The 19,188-nt window shown below is 38.4% G+C and overlaps 1 protein-coding gene across 1 annotated transcript in view; it reads right to left on the reverse strand.

The window, feature by feature from the left end:
- The window catches only part of ADAMTS6 (ADAM metallopeptidase with thrombospondin type 1 motif 6), a 163,405-nt gene that overhangs the window by 121,639 nt on the left and 22,578 nt on the right, over nucleotides 1–19,188 (reverse strand). The window contains exons 2-3 of the mRNA XM_081315567.1: nucleotides 11,665–12,007; nucleotides 9,612–9,979 (exon numbers count right to left, since the gene is read on the reverse strand). Of these exons, the coding sequence (XP_081171693.1) occupies nucleotides 9,612–9,979; nucleotides 11,665–11,761 (465 nt within the window). The 5' untranslated portion in view covers nucleotides 11,762–12,007. The remainder of the gene's footprint in view (nucleotides 1–9,611; nucleotides 9,980–11,664; nucleotides 12,008–19,188) is intronic.

The raw sequence follows: 19,188 nt of genomic DNA on the forward strand, positions 1-19,188 counted from the left end.
TCTTATATACTGTAATTAGAAAAGTTTCACTTTACCAATATTGTGCCAAATTTGTTGTTGCAGCTGTCAGCATCTATCTTAGTAAATTGTGATAATTTTCATTTGTGTTTTCTGGAATTATTCCTAATAAAGCATTAAATATTATTCATAAAAAAATCTGAATAATATGATGTATTTCCTTTCAGTAATTCTGAGGTTTTTTAAATGACTATCAAATATAGTAAAATGTTCTTTCTCTGTTATAGTGTTTCAACATTTCTTGTTAAATGAACCATTATTATTAATGGGGCTATGTACTATCTGTAATACATTTTATAACAATTTTTCCTCAAATTATAGTTTGGAGTAAATTATATTGATTTTTTCCCATAGCCATTCACATTGTTCTACTGAGATTATGACTTGAAATTCTGAGCCAATTTTGCATCTCCATGTCATATTTTAAAAACCATATATAGAGAGATTGTAATAGATTATAATGGTTTTGTATAAATGCTCAAATTGTGTGATCTTTCTCAAGGTTCCTCCTTTTTCTTTGAGATTACTTTTCATTTTCCAGCAAATTCCAAATACATCAATCATGGTAAGTTTCTGTCTTCATTGAGTAGTTCTTGCTATGTCTGCAGTCTATTTTCTGAGTCTGGATGCACAGTATTGGCATATATGATTAAATTTTTCTTACTGTAGTTGTCCTTGAAGTAGTAGTAGTAGTAGTAGTAGTAGTAGTAGTAGTAGTAGTAGTAATTAATAATAATAATAATAATAATAATAATAATAATAATAATAAAAAGAAGAAGAAGAAGAAGAAGAAGAAGAAGAAGAAGAAGAAGTTGGAAGGAGAAGAAGAAGAAGAAGAAGAAGAAGAAGAAGAAGAAGAAGAAGAAGAAGAAGAAGAAGAAGAAGAAGTAGTTGGAAGGAGAAGAAGAAGAAGAAGAAGAAGTTGGAAGGGACCTTGGAGATCATCTAGTCCAACCTCCTGCTCAGGCAGGAAACCCTATACCATTTCAGACAAATGGCTGGCCAGTCTCTTCTTAAAAACTTCCAGTGTTGGAGCATTCACCACTTCTGGAGGCAGGTTGTTCCACTGGTTAGTTGTTCTAACTGTCAGGAAGTTTCTCCTTAGTTCTAGGTTGCTTCTCTCCTTGACTAGTTTTCATCCGTTGCTTCTTGTCTGCTTTCAGGTGGTTTGGAGAATAGCTTGACTCCTTTTCTTTGTGGCAGCCCCTGAGATATTGGAACACTGCTATCATGTCACTCCTCACCCTTCTCTTCATTAAACTACACATACCCAATTCCAGCAACCGTTCCCTATATGTTTTAGCCTCCAGTCCCCCAATCATCTTTGTTGCTCTTCTCTGTACTCTTTCTAGAGTCTCGACATCTTTTTTACATCGTGGTGACCAAAACTGGATGCAGTATTCCAGGTGTGGCCTTACCAAGGCATTGTAAAGTGGTATTAGTACTTCACGTGATCTTGATTCTATCCCTCTGTTAATGCAGCCTAGCTCTGTGTTGGCTTTTTTGGCAGCTGCACCACACTGCTGGCTCATATTTAAGTGATTGTCCACTAGGACTCCAAGATCTCTCTCACAGTTACTACTATTGAGCAAGGTACCACCTATACTATACCTGTGCATTTGATTTTTCCTGCCTAAATGTAGAACCTTACTTTTTTCACAATTGAATTTCATTTTGTTAGATAGTGCCCAGTGTTCCGAGTCTGTCCACATCCTCCTGTAACTTAAGTCTATCTTCTGGAGTATTGGCTATTCCTACCAGCTTGGTGTCGTCTGCAAATTTGATGAGTTCCCCATCTATCCCCTCATCCAAATCGTTGATGAAGATGTTGAAGAGCACTGGGCCCAGAACAGAGCCCTGGGGCACCCCACTACACACTTCCTTCCATGTAGATGCAGTTCCATTGAGGACCACACACTGAGTACGGCCTGTCAGCCAGCTATGAATCCATCTAGTGGAGATGCTATCTAACCCACATTTTTCTATCTTATCAAGTAGTAGGTTGTGATCTACTTTATCAAATGCCTTACTGAAGTCCAAGTAAATTATATCTACAGCATTCCTCTGGTCCACTAGTTTTGTCACTTGGTCAAAGAATGCAATAAGATTTGTCTAGCATGATCTGTTTTTGACAAACCCATGTTGGCTTTTAGTGATAACTTTGTTCGCATCAAGGTGTTCGCTGATTTGTTGTTTGATTATCTTTTCCAGAATCTTCCCAGGTATTGAGATCAGGCTGATAGGTCTGTAGTTTCCTGGATCTATTTTTTTCCCTTTTTTGAATATGGGAACTACATCAGCTCTCTTCCAGTCCTCTGGTAGTTCCCCAGTGCTCCAGGATCTTTGAAAAATATAGTTCAGTGGTTCTGAGATCATGTCTGCCAGTTCCTTGAGAACCTTGGGGTGTAATCCATTTGGTCCTGGTGATTTGAACTCATCTAGGGTTGACAGGTGCTCACTTACCATTTTCTTGCCTATCTTAACTTGTGTTTCTATTCTGTTTTTTATGGCACTGGTTTTGGTAGGTTGGACTTTTTTTCCCTTTGTGTAAAGACAGATGCAAAAAATGAGTTAAATAGTTCTGCTTTCTCCCTATTGCTTGTCACCTTCTTCCCACTTTCCCCCACTAATGGACCAATCATTTCCTTAACTTTTTTCTTGTTTCTTATATGTTGAAAGAAGCTTTGTTAGTTTTGACTTTGGTCGCAAGCCTTAGTTCATTTTGAGCCTTAGCTTCCCTCACTTCATCTTTGCAGGCACGGGCTGTTTGCTGATATTCTGCCTTAGTTATGTGCCCCTGTTTCCACTTCTTATACTTGTCCTTTTTATCTTTCAGTTTATCAGAGAGTTCTTTATGCAGCCATGCTGGTTTCTTTTGAAAGCTGTTATTTTACTTCTTTGTTGGTATTGTGCTAGACTGGACCTTTATTGTCTCACTTTTCAAAATTTCCCAAGCTTCTTGAGTTGTTTTCCCCTTTAGGATTCTCATCCACGGAATTCTTCCCATGGTCTCTCTAAGTTTATTGAAATTAGCTCTTTTAAAGTCCAAGGCTCTAGTTTGGCTGTATTCTATTGCTTGTGCTTCCATAATGTTGAATTCCAATATTGCATGATCACTTCCCCCCCAAGGTTCCTGTGGCTTCGACACTTTCTATCATTTCATCTCTGTTAGTGAGAATTAAATCCAATATGGCTAATCTCCTAGTTCCCTTCTCTACTTTTTGGGAGAGAAAGTTGTCTGCTAGGTTTGTCAGGAATCTGTTAGATCTTCCACTTGGTGCAGAATTTGTCTCCCAGTTGATATCAGGGTAATTAAAGTCCCCCATTACTATTGTGATGCACTTCCTACATACCTTAGTTAACTGACTAGCAAAAAGTTCATCTATTTCCTCTGCTTGGTTGAGTGGCCTATAGTATACACCTATGGCAATGTCATTTTCCCCCTTTTATATTGACCCAAATACATTCAAGTTTACAGTTTTAATCATTGTTGTGCTCTATTTCTGTAGAGATAAAGTTATTTCTTATATATAGAGCAACTCCACCTCCTCTTTTGTTTAGTCTGTTTCTTTTAAATAATTTAAATCCCTCTAGCTGTGTGTTCCATTTGTGGGTTTCATCCCACCATGTTTCCGTAATGGCAACAATATCATATCCGCCCTCATTTACCTGAATTTCTAGTTCACCCTGCTTACTGTTCATACTCTGTGCATTAGTGTATAGACATTTGAGTCCTTTATGACTGACCCTGTGTTTACTTGCTACATAACGTATGTGGTGCCTGAGTTCCCCTATTTTCTTAGATTGCCGGGGACAGTGATGTTCTGTATCAATTAACTCACTGTCCCCGTTGTTTAGTTTAAATATTCCTCCAGAAAAGCTGTGAATTTATTGCCAAGTAACTCAGTCCCTTTCTTGGATGGATGCAGACCATCTCTTTTGTACATTTTTTCATTGGACCAGCTACAGACATTGTGACTAATATAACCAAAGCCTTCTCCTTTACACCACTCCTTTAGCCACATATTAAATTCTGCTATACGCTGGCCTTTTCCATTTTGCTCCTTATACACTGGTAAGACCTCTGAAAAAGTGAGCCTACAGCCTATTCTGCTGAGTTCCTGCCACAAGCTCTGGAAGTCATTCTGCACACAGAGTACATCATTTTGGGACAGATAATTAGTGCCAAGATGTACAATGGCATCCACATCACAGTCTTTGCTGGCATTGTTGACTATTTTGAAAATACGCTTATTGTCTCTACTGGCAGTAGCACCTGGAAGACACCTGACCTCTTTTGAAACCTCTGTATCCTTTCCTAAATTTACATCCCTTATAATTGAATCACCAACCAGAAAGTGGCTTCTCTTTTTGGGTACCTTTCTTTTCTTGCATGTTGTTGTTGTTGTTGTTAGTTGCGAAGTCGTGTCCGACCCATCGCGACCCTATGGACAATGTTCCTCCAGGCCTTCCTGTCCTCTACCATCTTCTGGAGTCCATCTAAGCTCACGCCTACTGTTTCAGTGACTCCATCCAACCACCTCATTCTCTGTCGTCCCCTTCTTCTATTGCCCTCAATCTTTCCCAGCATTAGGCTCTTCTCCAGTGAGTCCTTCCTTCTCATTAGGTGGCCAAAGTATTTGAGTTTTAGCTTCAGGATCTGGCCTTCTAAAGAGCAGTCAGGGTTGATCTCCTCTAGGACTGACCGGTTTGATCGCCTTGCAGTCCAAGGGACTCGCAGGAGTCTTCTCCAGCACCATAGCTCAAAGGCTTCAATTCTTTGGCGCTCAGCCTTTCTTATGGTCCAGCTTTCACTGCCATACATTGCAACTGGGAAGACCATAGCCTTGACTATACGCACTTTTGTTGACAGGGTGATGTCTCTGCTTTTTAGTGTGCTGTCTAGATTTGCCATGGCTTTCCTCCCCAGGAGCAAGCGTCTTTTAATTTCTTGGCTACAGTCCCCATCTGCAGTGATCTTGGAGCCCAGGAAAACAAAATCTGTCACTACCTCCATTTCTTCCCCATCTATTTGCCAGGAATTGAGAGGGCCAGAGGCCATGATCTTGGTTTTCTTAATGTTAAGTTTCAACCCAAGTTTTGCACTCTCCTTCTTCACCCGCAACAAGAGGCTCTTTAGTTCTTCTTCACTTTCTGCCATTAGAGTGGTATCATCTGCGTATCTTAGGTTGTTGATATTTCTTCCAGCAATCTTAATTCCAACTTTTGATTCATCTAGCCCTGCCTTTCTCATGATGTGCTCTGCATATAAGTTAAATAGGCAGGGTGACAGTATACAGCCTTGCCGGACTCCTTTCCCAATTTTGAACCAATCAGTGGTTCCGTGTCCAGTTCTCACTGTTGCTTCTTGACCCGCATATAGGTTTCTCAAGAGACAAATAAGATGGTCTGGTACTCCCATCTCTTTAAGAACTTGCCACAGTTTGTTATGATCCACACAATCAAAGGCTTTAGCATAGTCAATGATTTCTTGCATGACTGATGTGTAATACCTGATTCGCACTTCTCCCTGTCAAAAACAAGTTCATTTCGGACCATGGTCCCCTGCTTATTTGAGTTATCAACACAATTACCTTGACCTGTTTCCTTAATGTCCCTGTTAAGGTCAGCAAGGGCACTGTATCTGTTATGCAGGGACACAGCTAAAGCTTTGGGTTTATGGTTCACAGCTCTCACCCTGCCAGATCCCACGGTTGTCCACACTGCCCTTCTCCTGCAGGATCTTTGCGGTAGAGGGGGCTGATAGCGTGGAGGCTCAGTAGAGTAGGAGGGCTGAACTGAACACCTAATTTCTGCCTGAAGAGCGCAGATTACAGACCCTAGATGAATAATCTGTCCTTGTAGACTAGTAATTTGTGTACAGATAGGACAGTTTCCCAGTTTGAAAAGAGTGCTGCGAAAGACAGCTGCAAAACAAGTGTTGCACTGAACTACGCCAGACATGCTGAGATGAAAGGAATCTCAGATGCACTTGCCCTGAATGTACCACCACTATTTTTGATTTTGTTATACGATAAAAGGCATTTGGCAGTGACACTATTATCCTTGTTTTTAGAAAAATATTTTTTAAAACATTATCTTATAATATTTCTCTTCAATATTTTTTCTTTTCTTCCTATATACAAGACACTTATGAAGTTCACTAAGACACCTCTTTCCATGTAACTGATATTCTGCTGTTTGGGAATTTTATCCATTCTGTTATCCATGATAGGCAGCTTCCTCAATAACATAATTTAAGGTTAGAGATGAAAGTCCTCCTCTTTCTATTTAATCTTATGAAATTTTGAATCTTACTCTCTTATACTTCCCACTCCATATATATCTATAGATTGTTCTTTGCAAGATACAGAATGTTTTGTCTGAGATTGGAATTGATGAATTCCAATCTTGAATTCCAAATTGATATTTGGAATAGGAAATTCATATTAGGTGGTATATTCATTTTTACTATCAAAGTAAGTTCTAGTTTATAAAGTTTTGATTTTTTCCACATATCAAGGGATAGTTTTACATTTTTTTATCCTGCCTTTTTTATAAATAACTCAAGGCAGAGAACATACCTAATACTGCTTACTTCTATTTTCCACACAAACAACCCTTTGAGGTGAACTGTGCTGAGAACTGCCCAAAGTTATCCAGCCAACTTTCATACCTAAGATGGAACTAGAACTCACAGCTTCCTGCTGCCTTAACCACTAGACCCGTGGTGGTGAACCTATGGCATGCGTGCCACAGGTGGCATGCAGAGCCCTCTCTGTGGGCACATGCGCTGTCGCCCCAGTCCTAGGCCTTTAGCTGGGTTTTATAAAACCTTTTCGCTGCTGTGTGCAAAAAAAAAGGTTCAATCAATCAATTTCAACTTCTCGCGGGGAAGAAAAAATATCTCACAAAGTTGGAAATGATTGAACTTTTTAGTCCCACCCAGTCGGCAGTTACCACTGCGGCCACGCCCACCCAATGGGCCACACCCACCCAATGGGCCATGCCCACCCAGCACCCGATGATACATAAGTGGGTTTTGGGTTGCAGTTTGGGCACTCGGACTCTAAAAGGTTCACCATCACTGCACTAGACCAAACTGCTTTAAATTATTATACATTTTTTGAAGTATGTCTTTGTTCCATCCTTTCAAATATAGTCTCAAGTATATCACTGGGTTTTTTGTTATACCACAACCAGCTTCTTTTTTCACACAGGTTCTCAGAGGTTAAGTATCTCATTATTATTTTTGCTTTCTTTTCAGTAATTTGGCAACCTAAGAAATGGCCCAAGTGTTTTACTGTTTTCATCAACTGTCTTATGCAGCCTTGTGGTTATATAATTGTTAATATTACATCATCTGTCAGCATTTCTTTTTGTATCCTTACCCTGAATTTTGATCCCACTAATTTGTTTGACTGTTCAGATCTTGTCCTCAAATCTTCAAGAGCAATTACAAATAGTAAAGGAGAATAGATGTCATTGTCTTGTATCTTTACATATTAGCAATGAATCCATAGCTAAACCAAAAATTAATCAGCTCAGTTTATAAAATATTTGCAAGAAGTCACATGCCACCATGAAGACATGGAATATAATGCTTATCTCAGAACAGCACAGTCCTTGCAAGTAGAACAGATATAAATCAGGATAAAGGGATTGTAAAATAAATGTCAATAAATAAATAAATCTGAGAAAGATACAAAAGGATTTGCTGCTGCTGCCCTGAGTTAAGAAAAGAATACACTACATTAACTATCAGTAAAAACAATGTGCACCATATTTTTACCATATGTATTTTTTAAAATACCATTAAGTGTACCATACCTATATCTGTACTATTGAACATTTTTAAAATAAGGAGATGTGTATCTCACTTAGCAAGGTTGGCCCTGGTAGATATAGCATACCTCGTTTGGGCATCAGATCTGTATGGTGTCAAGCAATAACATTCAATGTTAGCAGCCATACATTGGAAACTTGACATATTTATTTATTTATTTATTTATTTATTTATTTATTTATTTATTTATTTATTTATTTTTATTTATTAAATTTGTATACCGCCCTATTCCCATAGGACTCAGGGCAGTTTACAGGGCAGTTAAAACCATAAAATACAAAAATTAAAATCAATTAAAACAATTAATTAAATTCAAGCCCCAAGTAAATCTAAAACCCAATTAAAATTAAAAAACCCCTCAGTCTGGGCCAAACAGCTCGAAGAGCCAAGTTTTCAGGTCCCGGCAAAATGAGCGAAGGTCAGGGGCAGTCCTAAGTTCCGTAGGTAGTTGGTTCCATAGGGCAGGCGCACCCACAGAGAACGCCCTTCCCCTGGGAATAACCCATCGGCATTCATTAACCGGCGGTACCCTGAGAAGGTCCTCCCTTTGGGAGTGCACAGGACGATGGGAAGATGATGCCGGCAGCAGGTGTTCCCTTAGATAGTATGGTGCTACTCCATACCTACCATTGTCTAAATCAGGGTTAGTAACTATGGTCCTGGCTCAGGAATTCTGGGAGTTGAAGTCCATAAGTCATAAAGTGGCAATTGTTCTCCACATCTGCTCTTAATAGTCATTTCTAAGAAACCTGGACTCTGACTGATATCTTCTACTTATTTATTTTTTTTATGCCCTCCCATGTCACTGATATAGCGACTTTGGACTGTATTGGTCCAGTGTCACATCTGAGCCTTCCCTACCAACTCAATGTCTGACTTTCTAACTTTGTTACACTGAAGAAAAAGATCTGGACAGAGGTTTCATTCTGAGCCAGATAGTAAGGGTTATATGGAGCTATACTGATTTACTCATTTTTCTTTTATATAGAGCATCTGTATCACTTTGTAAATTAATCAATCACCTAAGAAAACTGAAAGAATGAGCAAATAAAAAGATTTAGTCTGTACAGTAATCCTATACCTATTTTTCTGCCAATAATTCCTTTGAATTCAGTGGGATTTATTCCTGAGCACATATGTATAGTATAGAACAGCATTGTTCATGGTCTATCAATCAGTTTTATGTTCCTGTTACCATTGGGATGTAATTTACTTAATAAAAATAATGCTGTTTTTAATTTTTCAATATTTTTAAATATATTGCTTCTACGTTTCTAGTGTACATATGTTACATGTTTGGCTTGAACTCGAAGGAGACACATTAAAAATAAAATCTAATAAAAGATTCCATATATCCTTGTATGTCAGAGTAACTTTCTTAACTTTCTTTTTCATACATTTAATATGCTTAGTCCACATAAATTTATAAAGGTGTTATTTTTCCTCATTTTGCCCACCTCATTCAACAGAGTTTACAGGATTATTGCCTGCAACAGAAATAATCATAAAGTTTCATACAAGTATCAGTGGGGGACATATAAAATAGGGGGGAAAGGTAATATTAGATAAAATAATCACTTTACTTGCTAATGCTTCACTAAAATTTTAAACTGATACAAATATTCTTAATTTTTTCAGTACCACAATGATGTTAAAATAGAGTATGAGTATGGATACAGTGTCTTTCTTTCTGCAAAATTAAACAATTCAGAATATTGACAATCTAAAGTATATAATTTGCACTTACCAGACCATTGCAGTTGCTTATTGCTACTTTAGATGTACCATGCTGGCCACGTAAATATCCTGTATAGTGACAGTTGTCTAAAAAATCATGCTTCCACTGAGGTCCATCTTTACCCCAATATTCTACTGTGAAGTGTTTGGAGACCAAATCTGTGTTGAGACTCAAGTTTAAATGAAAGTGCTTGCCGTAGGCAGAAAGTTTAAAAAATAATTTAGAAACTGCCAGTTCTTGGTCATAAAACTCAGTACTTCTCTTCTTTCTTCCGCTGGATTTAGTATTTTTCACAGTAAAGCTGAGGAAGGCTCCATTATGGTCAACCCTTATTGGGATTGTTAGTTGATAGTGTTCAAGATAAGACAGGAATTCCTCTTTCAAATCACATGGTAAACCAGTCCAAGAAACAGGCATAAAAAAGAAGAAAATATAAAAGGACACCAAAAGGAATAAATAATACAACATTATTTACATGTTATGATATCCAAGCAACTTCAGTTTAAGAATCAGCATTTTTTAAAGAAAATATTAGCTAGCATTAGTGAAAAAAAATCTGTTTTATTATATATTTGCTGCTATGATTTGTTATTTTTGTTGTCTATAAAAATAATTTGCATAACAAGGATTTGATAAATAACTAAAGGCTAGTTCAATATCAAAAATTCCCACTGATTTCAAACAATTAGAAATATAAATAATGTCTCAGTTTAATGCCTTAATTTAGTCATCAAAATAAAGTACGTATATACTTGAGTATAAGCCGACTCGAGTATAAGCCGAGACCCCTAATTTTACCCCCCAAAACTGGAAAAAGTTATTGACTCGAGTATAAGCCGAGGCTGGGAAATGCAGCAGCTGGAGGCTGGATCCCCCGAAAGACGTCTCTGCTGAGATGAGAGAACGGGGTGGCAAGCCGCCGAGAGAATGGGGCGGTGGAGTGCTCCGCTGAGAGAATGGGGCGGCTTGCTGTTCTCTCGGTGCAGCACGGCAGAGGCTGGATCTCGCGAAAGAAGTCTCCGCTGAGCGAGAGAATGAGGCGTCTCAGCGCCCATTTTCTCGGCGAAGACTTCTTTCGGGGGATGCAGCCTCTGCCGCCCCTTTCTCTCAGCTGCCAGGGCAGCTGAGAGAAGGGGGCGGCAGAGGTTGCATCCCCCGAAAGAAGTCTTCGCCGAGAAAATGGGCACTGAGATTTTCTCGGCGAAGACTTCTTTCGGGGGATGCAGCCTCTGCCGCCCCTTTCTCTCAGCTGCCCAGCTGAGAGAAGGGGGTGACAGAGGCTGCATCCCCCGAAAGAAGTCTTCGCCGAGAAAATGGGTGGCAAGCTTCCACCGCCCCATTCTCTCAGCGGAGGCTTGCAGAGGTGGCGGCGGAGCTGCGTGCGCAGCTCTCCAAACCGCCGCAGCCCGTTTGGAGAGCTGCTGCATTCGTCCGTGTTTGATGAAAGCAGCAGCTCTCCAAACTGGGGGGTGGAAGTTCTTTTTTTTGTTCACTGGAGTATAAGCCGAAGTGGATTTTTCAGCCCAAAAAGTGGGCTGAAAAATTCGGCTTATACTCAAGTATATACGGTATACAATTGTATATAATCCTTGTGTAATTCTCTATGTCACAAAGGATTCCCAAATAAACTGCAGTAAAAAGAATTAAATATTTGCAGGTGTTCATATATATCTATCACCCCCATTCAAGTTAACTAGGGAGTCAACATGCAAAGAAGCTTACTGTATGTCTTATAATGCAGATAGGACCTTTAATATTACTTCATGTTACTTAGACAATAATTGAATGCTGAGGATTTATTAATATGTAACAAATTAAAAAAAATTTGCCTAACTAAATGTTTTAAATTTTATTTAGATGCCCTGAGAGAAAATAACTAAATCGCAATTCATTTAAATTTTCTCTCAAATATATAAATATTTTTTAAAAAAAGTGATTTGTATATATGAACACTCAGAAGTAAATTGAGTTCATTGGGGCATATTCAAAAATAAGCAATTTAGGACTGTAACCAAATTAAATATGGGTCAAAAGACATTAGCTTAAAACATTTGATCCCTACCTTGAGAACTATATGAAAGCCTGCTGTCACCGTGATATTCTGATAATACCATAATTAAGCACAAAATCCAGGTCAACGTCTTCCACAAAATTTCCATAATTTAGAAGATGTAGGCTACCTATGTACTATAGTTTTAACTCCACTCCAGAACTACACCATAACCAGAAAATATTATATTTCTTCTGCTACTTCTTGTTCCACTTCTTGATAGATATTTTGAAATAACATAGTTTCTTTCCTATATTTGCAGACATTTTCAGTCAAAAAAGCAAATTTAAAAATTATTCCTTCATATTGCAGTGAGGCGTTAAAATGAATAGTCAATAAATGTCCATTTCTTTACCTGAAAAGCACAAACAACATTGAAAATCATTATCACACACTATCCTAATCACTGCATTATCAATATTCTTGTTAACTGTAATAAGTCTGCAGCATTCTTTTTAGCTGAATTTTGTTTTTCATTGTAATAGCTGAGTTCAATATAAAATTCCAAATTCTTCAGCGTTTCAAACAAAAAAAACCTGACTAATTATGGTAGGCATTTCCAGAAAATATATTCCAATCTGCTTACAATTGTGTCAACCAATCTGGGGTTAGAATTGTAAAGTTTAGTATAGTGCCTCCTATACCTTAATATTTAGTTCCTGCTGTTTGATGACATTGAAAAGTGCTATCAATGGGTTCCAGTTTGAGTTATCAACCATATTTCCTATGGAAGGTGTAAATCAGCATAACATGTCAATTCAATTCTTGTTCTTATATATTAGATTTGTTATACGGTAACAGCTTTGGGAGACTCAAAAGAATCTTTCATTGTCAAGTAGTATTTAAAAGTGTTGGAACTTTCCCTATGTGAAAAACTGAAAAAGAGTTTGAAAACTTCCCAATGAAGGATAATTTGATTCAGATTTATTTATAATTTATAATTTATTATCTATACTAACTACATTTTTCCTATAAGATTACCATCTGTTTAGATGTGATTCTGGTTAGAAAAAAATGATTATTTGTTCATTTATCTATTTTTTAAAACCTCATAGAGCAGACATGTCAAACTCGCGACATCATGTGATGTCGCGAGATGTATCGGGACTGTTTTGCCATTGCTGGCAATGGGGCGGCATGGCTTCCGGATGACGCATCCGGCCCACGGGCCGGCAGTTTGACACCCCTGTCATAGAGAGACTCTGGACAGTATACAGATGAAATGAAACCATAAAAACAGTATATAAAATTTAAAATAAGGCAAGGATGAGTTAAAAATCAATGTAAAATTAATTAAAAAGTGGGCTCAGGTCTTTTTGGGCACTAACCAGCCCCATGGCTGTATGATTCTATCTGAGTCTTAAGCAAGAGCCATGTTTTTCACACCTTTCCAGAAATTGAGCAAAGACAGTACAGCTACTACTGGCTGCCACCACGAAGATGCTTCAAATGTTTACATTTCTCTCTACATTCACCTAAGCATTCATATGTAGTAAGCTCTCAGCTTAAGAGGTTAATAGGCCTATTAAATCCAAAATGTACTGTATGAGAAATGGAATTGTACACATAGGCAACATCATTTTTCACATCCACAATAGATTTTGCTTACTGCAAAGTCCATTAAATCGAGCTCTGATAAAAACTTCCAATTGTTTTTGGTTTTGTTATTAAATTTTCTTTTTAAATTCTGTATTAAGTAGTATGGAATTCTGTTTCTTTTTCATTTTGGAAAACAAAAACATGACATTGTTTTAGTTATCCAATGTCACTCCTCCCACTCAACATCTTTAGTTATCCAATGTCACTCCTCCCACTCAACAGAGTTCTGGGCACTTGTTTCATCTTTTTTAATTTTTGTATTCTGTTTTTTAATATGTATTGCCCTGTTCACCGCCCTGAGTCCTTCGGGAGAAGGGCGGTATACAAATAAAATTAATTAATTAATTAATCTTACAGTGGAAGGGTTAGGGTAGCTCCTCACTGGAGAGGAAAAGGCCTTTTTAATAGTTCATCCCTATTAGGGAATAACCCAATCATTGGGAGTAAGTTAACATAGATTTGGAGAAAGCTCAGCAGAATGTGAGCAGGGTTCTAGATATACAGTCAGGTATATTTTACAATTGACATACAGCTTCAACAAAGATAGCAGATTCTTCCCAAAAGATATCACTGTAAGTAACCTTACTCTAAAATAATGCTGTATATTGTTTGCCTGGAAAAACACCTATATCTGGAAGAGTTCAGGCTGTTGGAAGCCTATTGAACAATGGAAGAAACCATTGGTTTGGTTTGGTTTGGTTTGGTTTGGTTTGGCTAGGCTGGCCATATCAGGCCAGGACTCAACAAATCATTCTGGGAAATATTTCACAGAACTGAGTAGGCTTCAAGAAAAAACACACTTATTTTTGCTTGAAGTTAGCATGTCCATGACAAGCATATCTTAAATACAAGAGATAGCAAAATGATAGACCTCATTCTACAAATATCATATTTATGCCATTATTCATTAGATTTGCCAACATTTCTGTAGCTGCTTAAGAAAGCATAGTATTTGATTCTGTTAATTTTTTTCTCACTAAAAGCAATCTTGAGGGTTGGGCTACAAATGTAGGATTGCTGACGATCCCCCAGGGAACCTGAATGGCTGAAACTGGACTTGTACTCGGATCTTCTTCAAATAATCTAACCACTGTATTATATCATCTCTCATCTTAAAAGTAATGACTGTACTCTGTTCCTACCTTGTCTCCAGCCTTGCTAAATTGTATTTTATGTCCATTACATATATTTCAAAACCAGGATATTCTACGTTTCCATTTAGAGTATGCTTAAATTTCAAATGGTTTCAGCAATGGAGAGCAGCGTTTTTTTATCTTAAAATTATTTAATGCTGTTATGCAAGCATTATCTTGTATACTTTATTTACTCAAAGTATCTACTGACATTTAGCAAGAGAAAAAAGGCACTTAGTCTATTTCAAATTATACAAATAATATCAAAAATCATACACATAAAAAGTTGTATACTTGCAACTGTCAAGTACATATTTAACATGTTTAAGGAGTTGGCCCTTTTATAACAAAAAACAATTGCTATAAAACAAAAATTGCCAAAAAAGCCCACAAAATTGTAATTTTGTTTAGTTTCTTTTAAAATACTAGTCTCCAAGTATTTTATCCTAATCCACAACAGCTGTCTAAGATTTGAGAATGTGCAGCTACTTGTAGTCAAAACAAAACAAAGAAAACATTAAATTAATATTATAACAGAAATTCATGGTTTTAAGTCAGACAAATGTCAGAACAATATATTTATCCTGGAGCAGTCTGTCTGCGCATACAGGATGTTTTGAATTATAAACAAGTCTACATCTTTTCTAAACTCCTAAGCATGTCTCTTCACAAATCTTTCCTTCCTTCCTTCCTTCCTTCCTTCCTTCCTTCCTTCCTTCCTTCCCTCCCTCTCTCCCTCCCTCCCCTCCCCCTCTCTCTTTCTTCCCAAAGATTATCTTACATATCCTATCTATGAGGTATGTTTTATTGTGTTTCCCCAAAAGTAAGATCTACCCTAGCTTGATTTTGGGGGGTGGGCCTAATATAAGCCCTACCCCAAAAATAAGCCCTAGTTTGGGGGCAAGGCACTGGCCTAAAAATCAAGTTAGGGCAGGGTTGGGGGGTGGAGCCGCCCCCCCGCACCACTTATCAGGCCTCCCATGAATTGACACCTGCCTCTCCTGCTGGCCCACTTCTTCTGTGATGTCGCCTAGCCTGCATTTTGTAGTCAGAGGACTTTCCAGAAGGCCTCTGCAGCTGAGCTATGGATTCAATCCATAGCTTGGTTCTTGACTGCAGAAGCCTTCCAGAAAAGCCTCTGACTGTGAAATGCAGGCCGGAGCTCCATTCTCAGCTGCAGAATAAAGCTGCTCCTTCAGCTGCAGAAGAAGTGGGCCATCTGGGCGGGGCTGTCGGGGCTGTGGCCGAGGTGAGTGGAAAAGACACCCTCCGAAAATAAGGCCTGGTGCCTCTTTTGGAAGCAAAAAAATAATAAGAACAGGAGGTCTTATTTTCAAGGAAACACAGTATGAAGAAATGTGAGAAACTTTTTTCAATGAATGTTTTTAAGTTGTAGCAATCCCTACTCTAAGGGAACTATTTGGCTCCTTCCTTTATATCACGGGTGTCAAACTTGCCACGTGACGTGACGTGTCGTGATGTATCGCAACTCTTTTTGCATTGCCGGCAATGGGGTGGGCGCGGCTTCGGTATAATAAAACCGGCCCTTGGGCTGGCAGCTTGACACCCCTGCTTTATATCTTTCTGTCATTGCTTAAACATTCTTATTCTGTCAAGCATTTTATTTTTCTAATTAAATTTCAAAATTTAGAATTTTAAAATTTAAAATTTTTAAAATTGAGTAGACTTTTTTAAAAAACAAAGCTAAGATAAAAAGTAAATAAATGATAAAACATTTTGCATATTACAAGATTTGAAGATATGCTAATTGTATATGCAACAGACTTTGAAACATAATTAAGGTAAACAATATATTTAATTAATTTTCCCCCTTATGACATGTTACAGAGAGCACTGTAGAGAAAACGCAAAGCATTAACTTGCTTAAGTTACATTCAATTTATTTTGTAATGTTTGAAATGGCATTCATTTTATTCATTCAAAATTTGTTTTGACTTTTAATAAAAGCTTTCTGTGTATTTCAAACTATAAGCTAAGTCCCAAAGATCAGCAATTTTGAATCCTTAGGGGCAATTTTAGACAATATAAAAAGTACATGCAGCCTAATCTTAGGGATGTTATGTTCCTAATAAATTTCAGCTAAATGTCTTTATTTCTAAAATCTGCTACTCAGTCTGAAGCAGCAGCATTCAGAGCACTATACAAGAAAAATCCAGCCAAAAATCCTTAAAGGACATAATAAACCATTCTGTTAAAATAATCAATAAAAAACGTTGCTGAAAGCAGCTGACTATATAGAGGAAAAGATAACATTAATTAGAACAACAGATGGCAGCAACAGTGCAGAAAATTAAATTAAATGCCCTTAGAGAATAAAAATCTTTGGCACCAAAGAGACAGCAGGAAAAAAAAGGGCCAGATGTGCCTCACTAGAAAGGATATTCTAAAGTTGACATGCTGTTAATGAGAAGGCCTGCTATGAAGTTGCCACTTGCCATTATCTCCTTCTGTGCAAACCTTCTGTACAGGGCCTCCAAAAATGAGCTTAGATAAAAATAGATGTGAAAAGGACTTGCTTTACATGTTTTGGTTTCAAGCCAGAATTGAGCTGAAAGCAGACTGAGAGCCAGATAGTAAAAGTGGCATGCTGTACAGTGGGCCTCTCTGTGGATAAGCAATCCCCCAATTTTTTTAACCAAAAATACAATGAAAAATACACTACCAACAGATAAGCCAACTCTCAAACTTTTTGTATTTTTATTTCAATATATTATAAAGGACTTCACATGTTTTCATAGTTTGTATCAATAAATATTTTCCAAAACAGATTCTGTTTTAAATTTTCACAATTGATTTATTTGCAGGTCGAACATTTTTCATGGTATTTTAGTTTGATTTATCTGCAAGTATATGGGTTACTTTTTAAAAAAGTATTACCATACATACTTGCAGATAAGACCATTCAGGGATACATTGAACTCAATTTTTGAAGTGCACTTTGGTGCCTAACATTCTCAATTTATCCACTAAAATACATGGTAATAATATATTTAGTTTTCTCAGTCCTTTGTGGACCCTAAGGCGGAACTAAAAATCATAGTCTCCCAATTTCTAGGCTGGTACCTTCTCCATATGTTAAACTGGCTCTCCCCAGTACTTTAGCAACTGTATTTTGAACTGTGGACCTTCAGGGGCACTTTCCTATAAAACTGTAATCTAATTAAAAGATTACCAGGGCATAGCTTATTGAAGCTAAGTTACCTATATCCATAGCTGACACACCAATCAATAAAAGGTCCTTTGTGCCACAGAAAACAATTGAATGTTTAATGGCAAAGATGAATCTAAAAGTAGTCCCCTTTCTAGAATGGGCTGGGCACCAGTTCCTTGAACAAATGAACCACCCACTTACATTCTTTGAACTGAGCTTCATATCTCTTTATTTTACAACGTAATCTGCAAGATATGAAGGAGTCTGGTGTGTCCTAGAGGAATGTCTCGGAGTTCCCATCACTTTGTGGTCTACCAGCTTACCCAATGGGCTGGGTAGACTTGTGTCCCTTTGTGCTCCTGAGTCAAGTGGATTCGATGCACTCTGGCTGGTGTCTCCAGGTTGGCCCACCCCAGAGTCAGACTGTTTGGCAGAGTAGGCACAGCGGTTGCTGAAGTTTGGTTGGCTTGTTCCTTTAGGGGGTCTATGTTGCACTCCAGAGCTCCCCAGTTCTCCCTCTGGTTCCATCTCAGTTAAGAAGGAAAAGTCCTGGTAGTCCATGTTAGGGCAGGCTTGGACGCGAGTTTGAAGACCTTGGCAGGGACTTATGACACAGTCCTCGCTTAGTGGCCATTCTGGAAACCGTTTCCTGAGCTGATCAATGAGTCGTCTGACAACTCGCCCTCCCTCCAACCCGACTTCTTAAGATAGGGGTCCAGATGCCTTGGTAATTTGACCAAGAACCCACAGATTCCCATGACCATAGTTCCTGGCCCAAACCCAATCGCCCATGTGCAGCCCCCTCAGGGATTTTGGTCGAGAGGCTTCTGCTGCCACTCTATGTGGATGTAACCTGTCTAGTTTAGTGATCAAACGCCTCCCCCAACATAGTTCTGCAGGACTTTTGCCTGTGGCAGTGCAGGGCGTAGAATGCTGGCAGAGTAAAAAATCTGCCAATCTGTGATGCCAGTCACCTGTAATGATGCACTTGAGTGCCTCCTTCATTGTCCTCACCATGCATTCAGCTTGACCATTAGAAGATGGATGAAAAGGCACAGACATTGCATGTCTGATGAGATTAGCTCTAAGGAAGGCCTGAAATTCAGCAGCAGTGAATTGGGCCCCATTGTCTGAAACTAAGACATCTGGCAACCCATGTGTGGCAAAGAGTTTTCTCAGCACCTGGATGGTCCTAGCAGTAGTCATGTTAGGAACTGGAATTACGTCCAGCCATTTTGAGTGGCTATCCACTACTATAAGGAAGAGCTGTCCCTGAAAGGGCCAAGCATAGTCTATGTGAACCCTAGACCACAGAGTGTGCGTTTCCTCCCACCTGTGAACTGGAGCCTGTGGCATTTCAGGCCTAGATTGCTGGCATGTATAACAACCATGGACTTGAGCCTCAATGGCCTTATCAAGGCCAGGCCACCAAAGGTAGCTTCTAGCTAAAACTTTCATTCTGACAATGCCTGGATAGCCTTCATGTAATGATTGTAAAACCCTGTCTCTTAGGGAAGTGGGAATTATGACTCTGTTTCCCCATAAAATGCACCCTTTATGGGCAGATAACTCATGCCTCCTGACAAAATAGCTCTGAAATTCTGAACCTGGACTTTTATCCAACCAGCCCAT

Source organism: Vipera berus (genome assembly GCF_964194415.1).
Source record: "Vipera berus genome assembly, chromosome: 2".
Lineage (NCBI taxonomy): Eukaryota > Metazoa > Chordata > Lepidosauria > Squamata > Viperidae > Vipera > Vipera berus.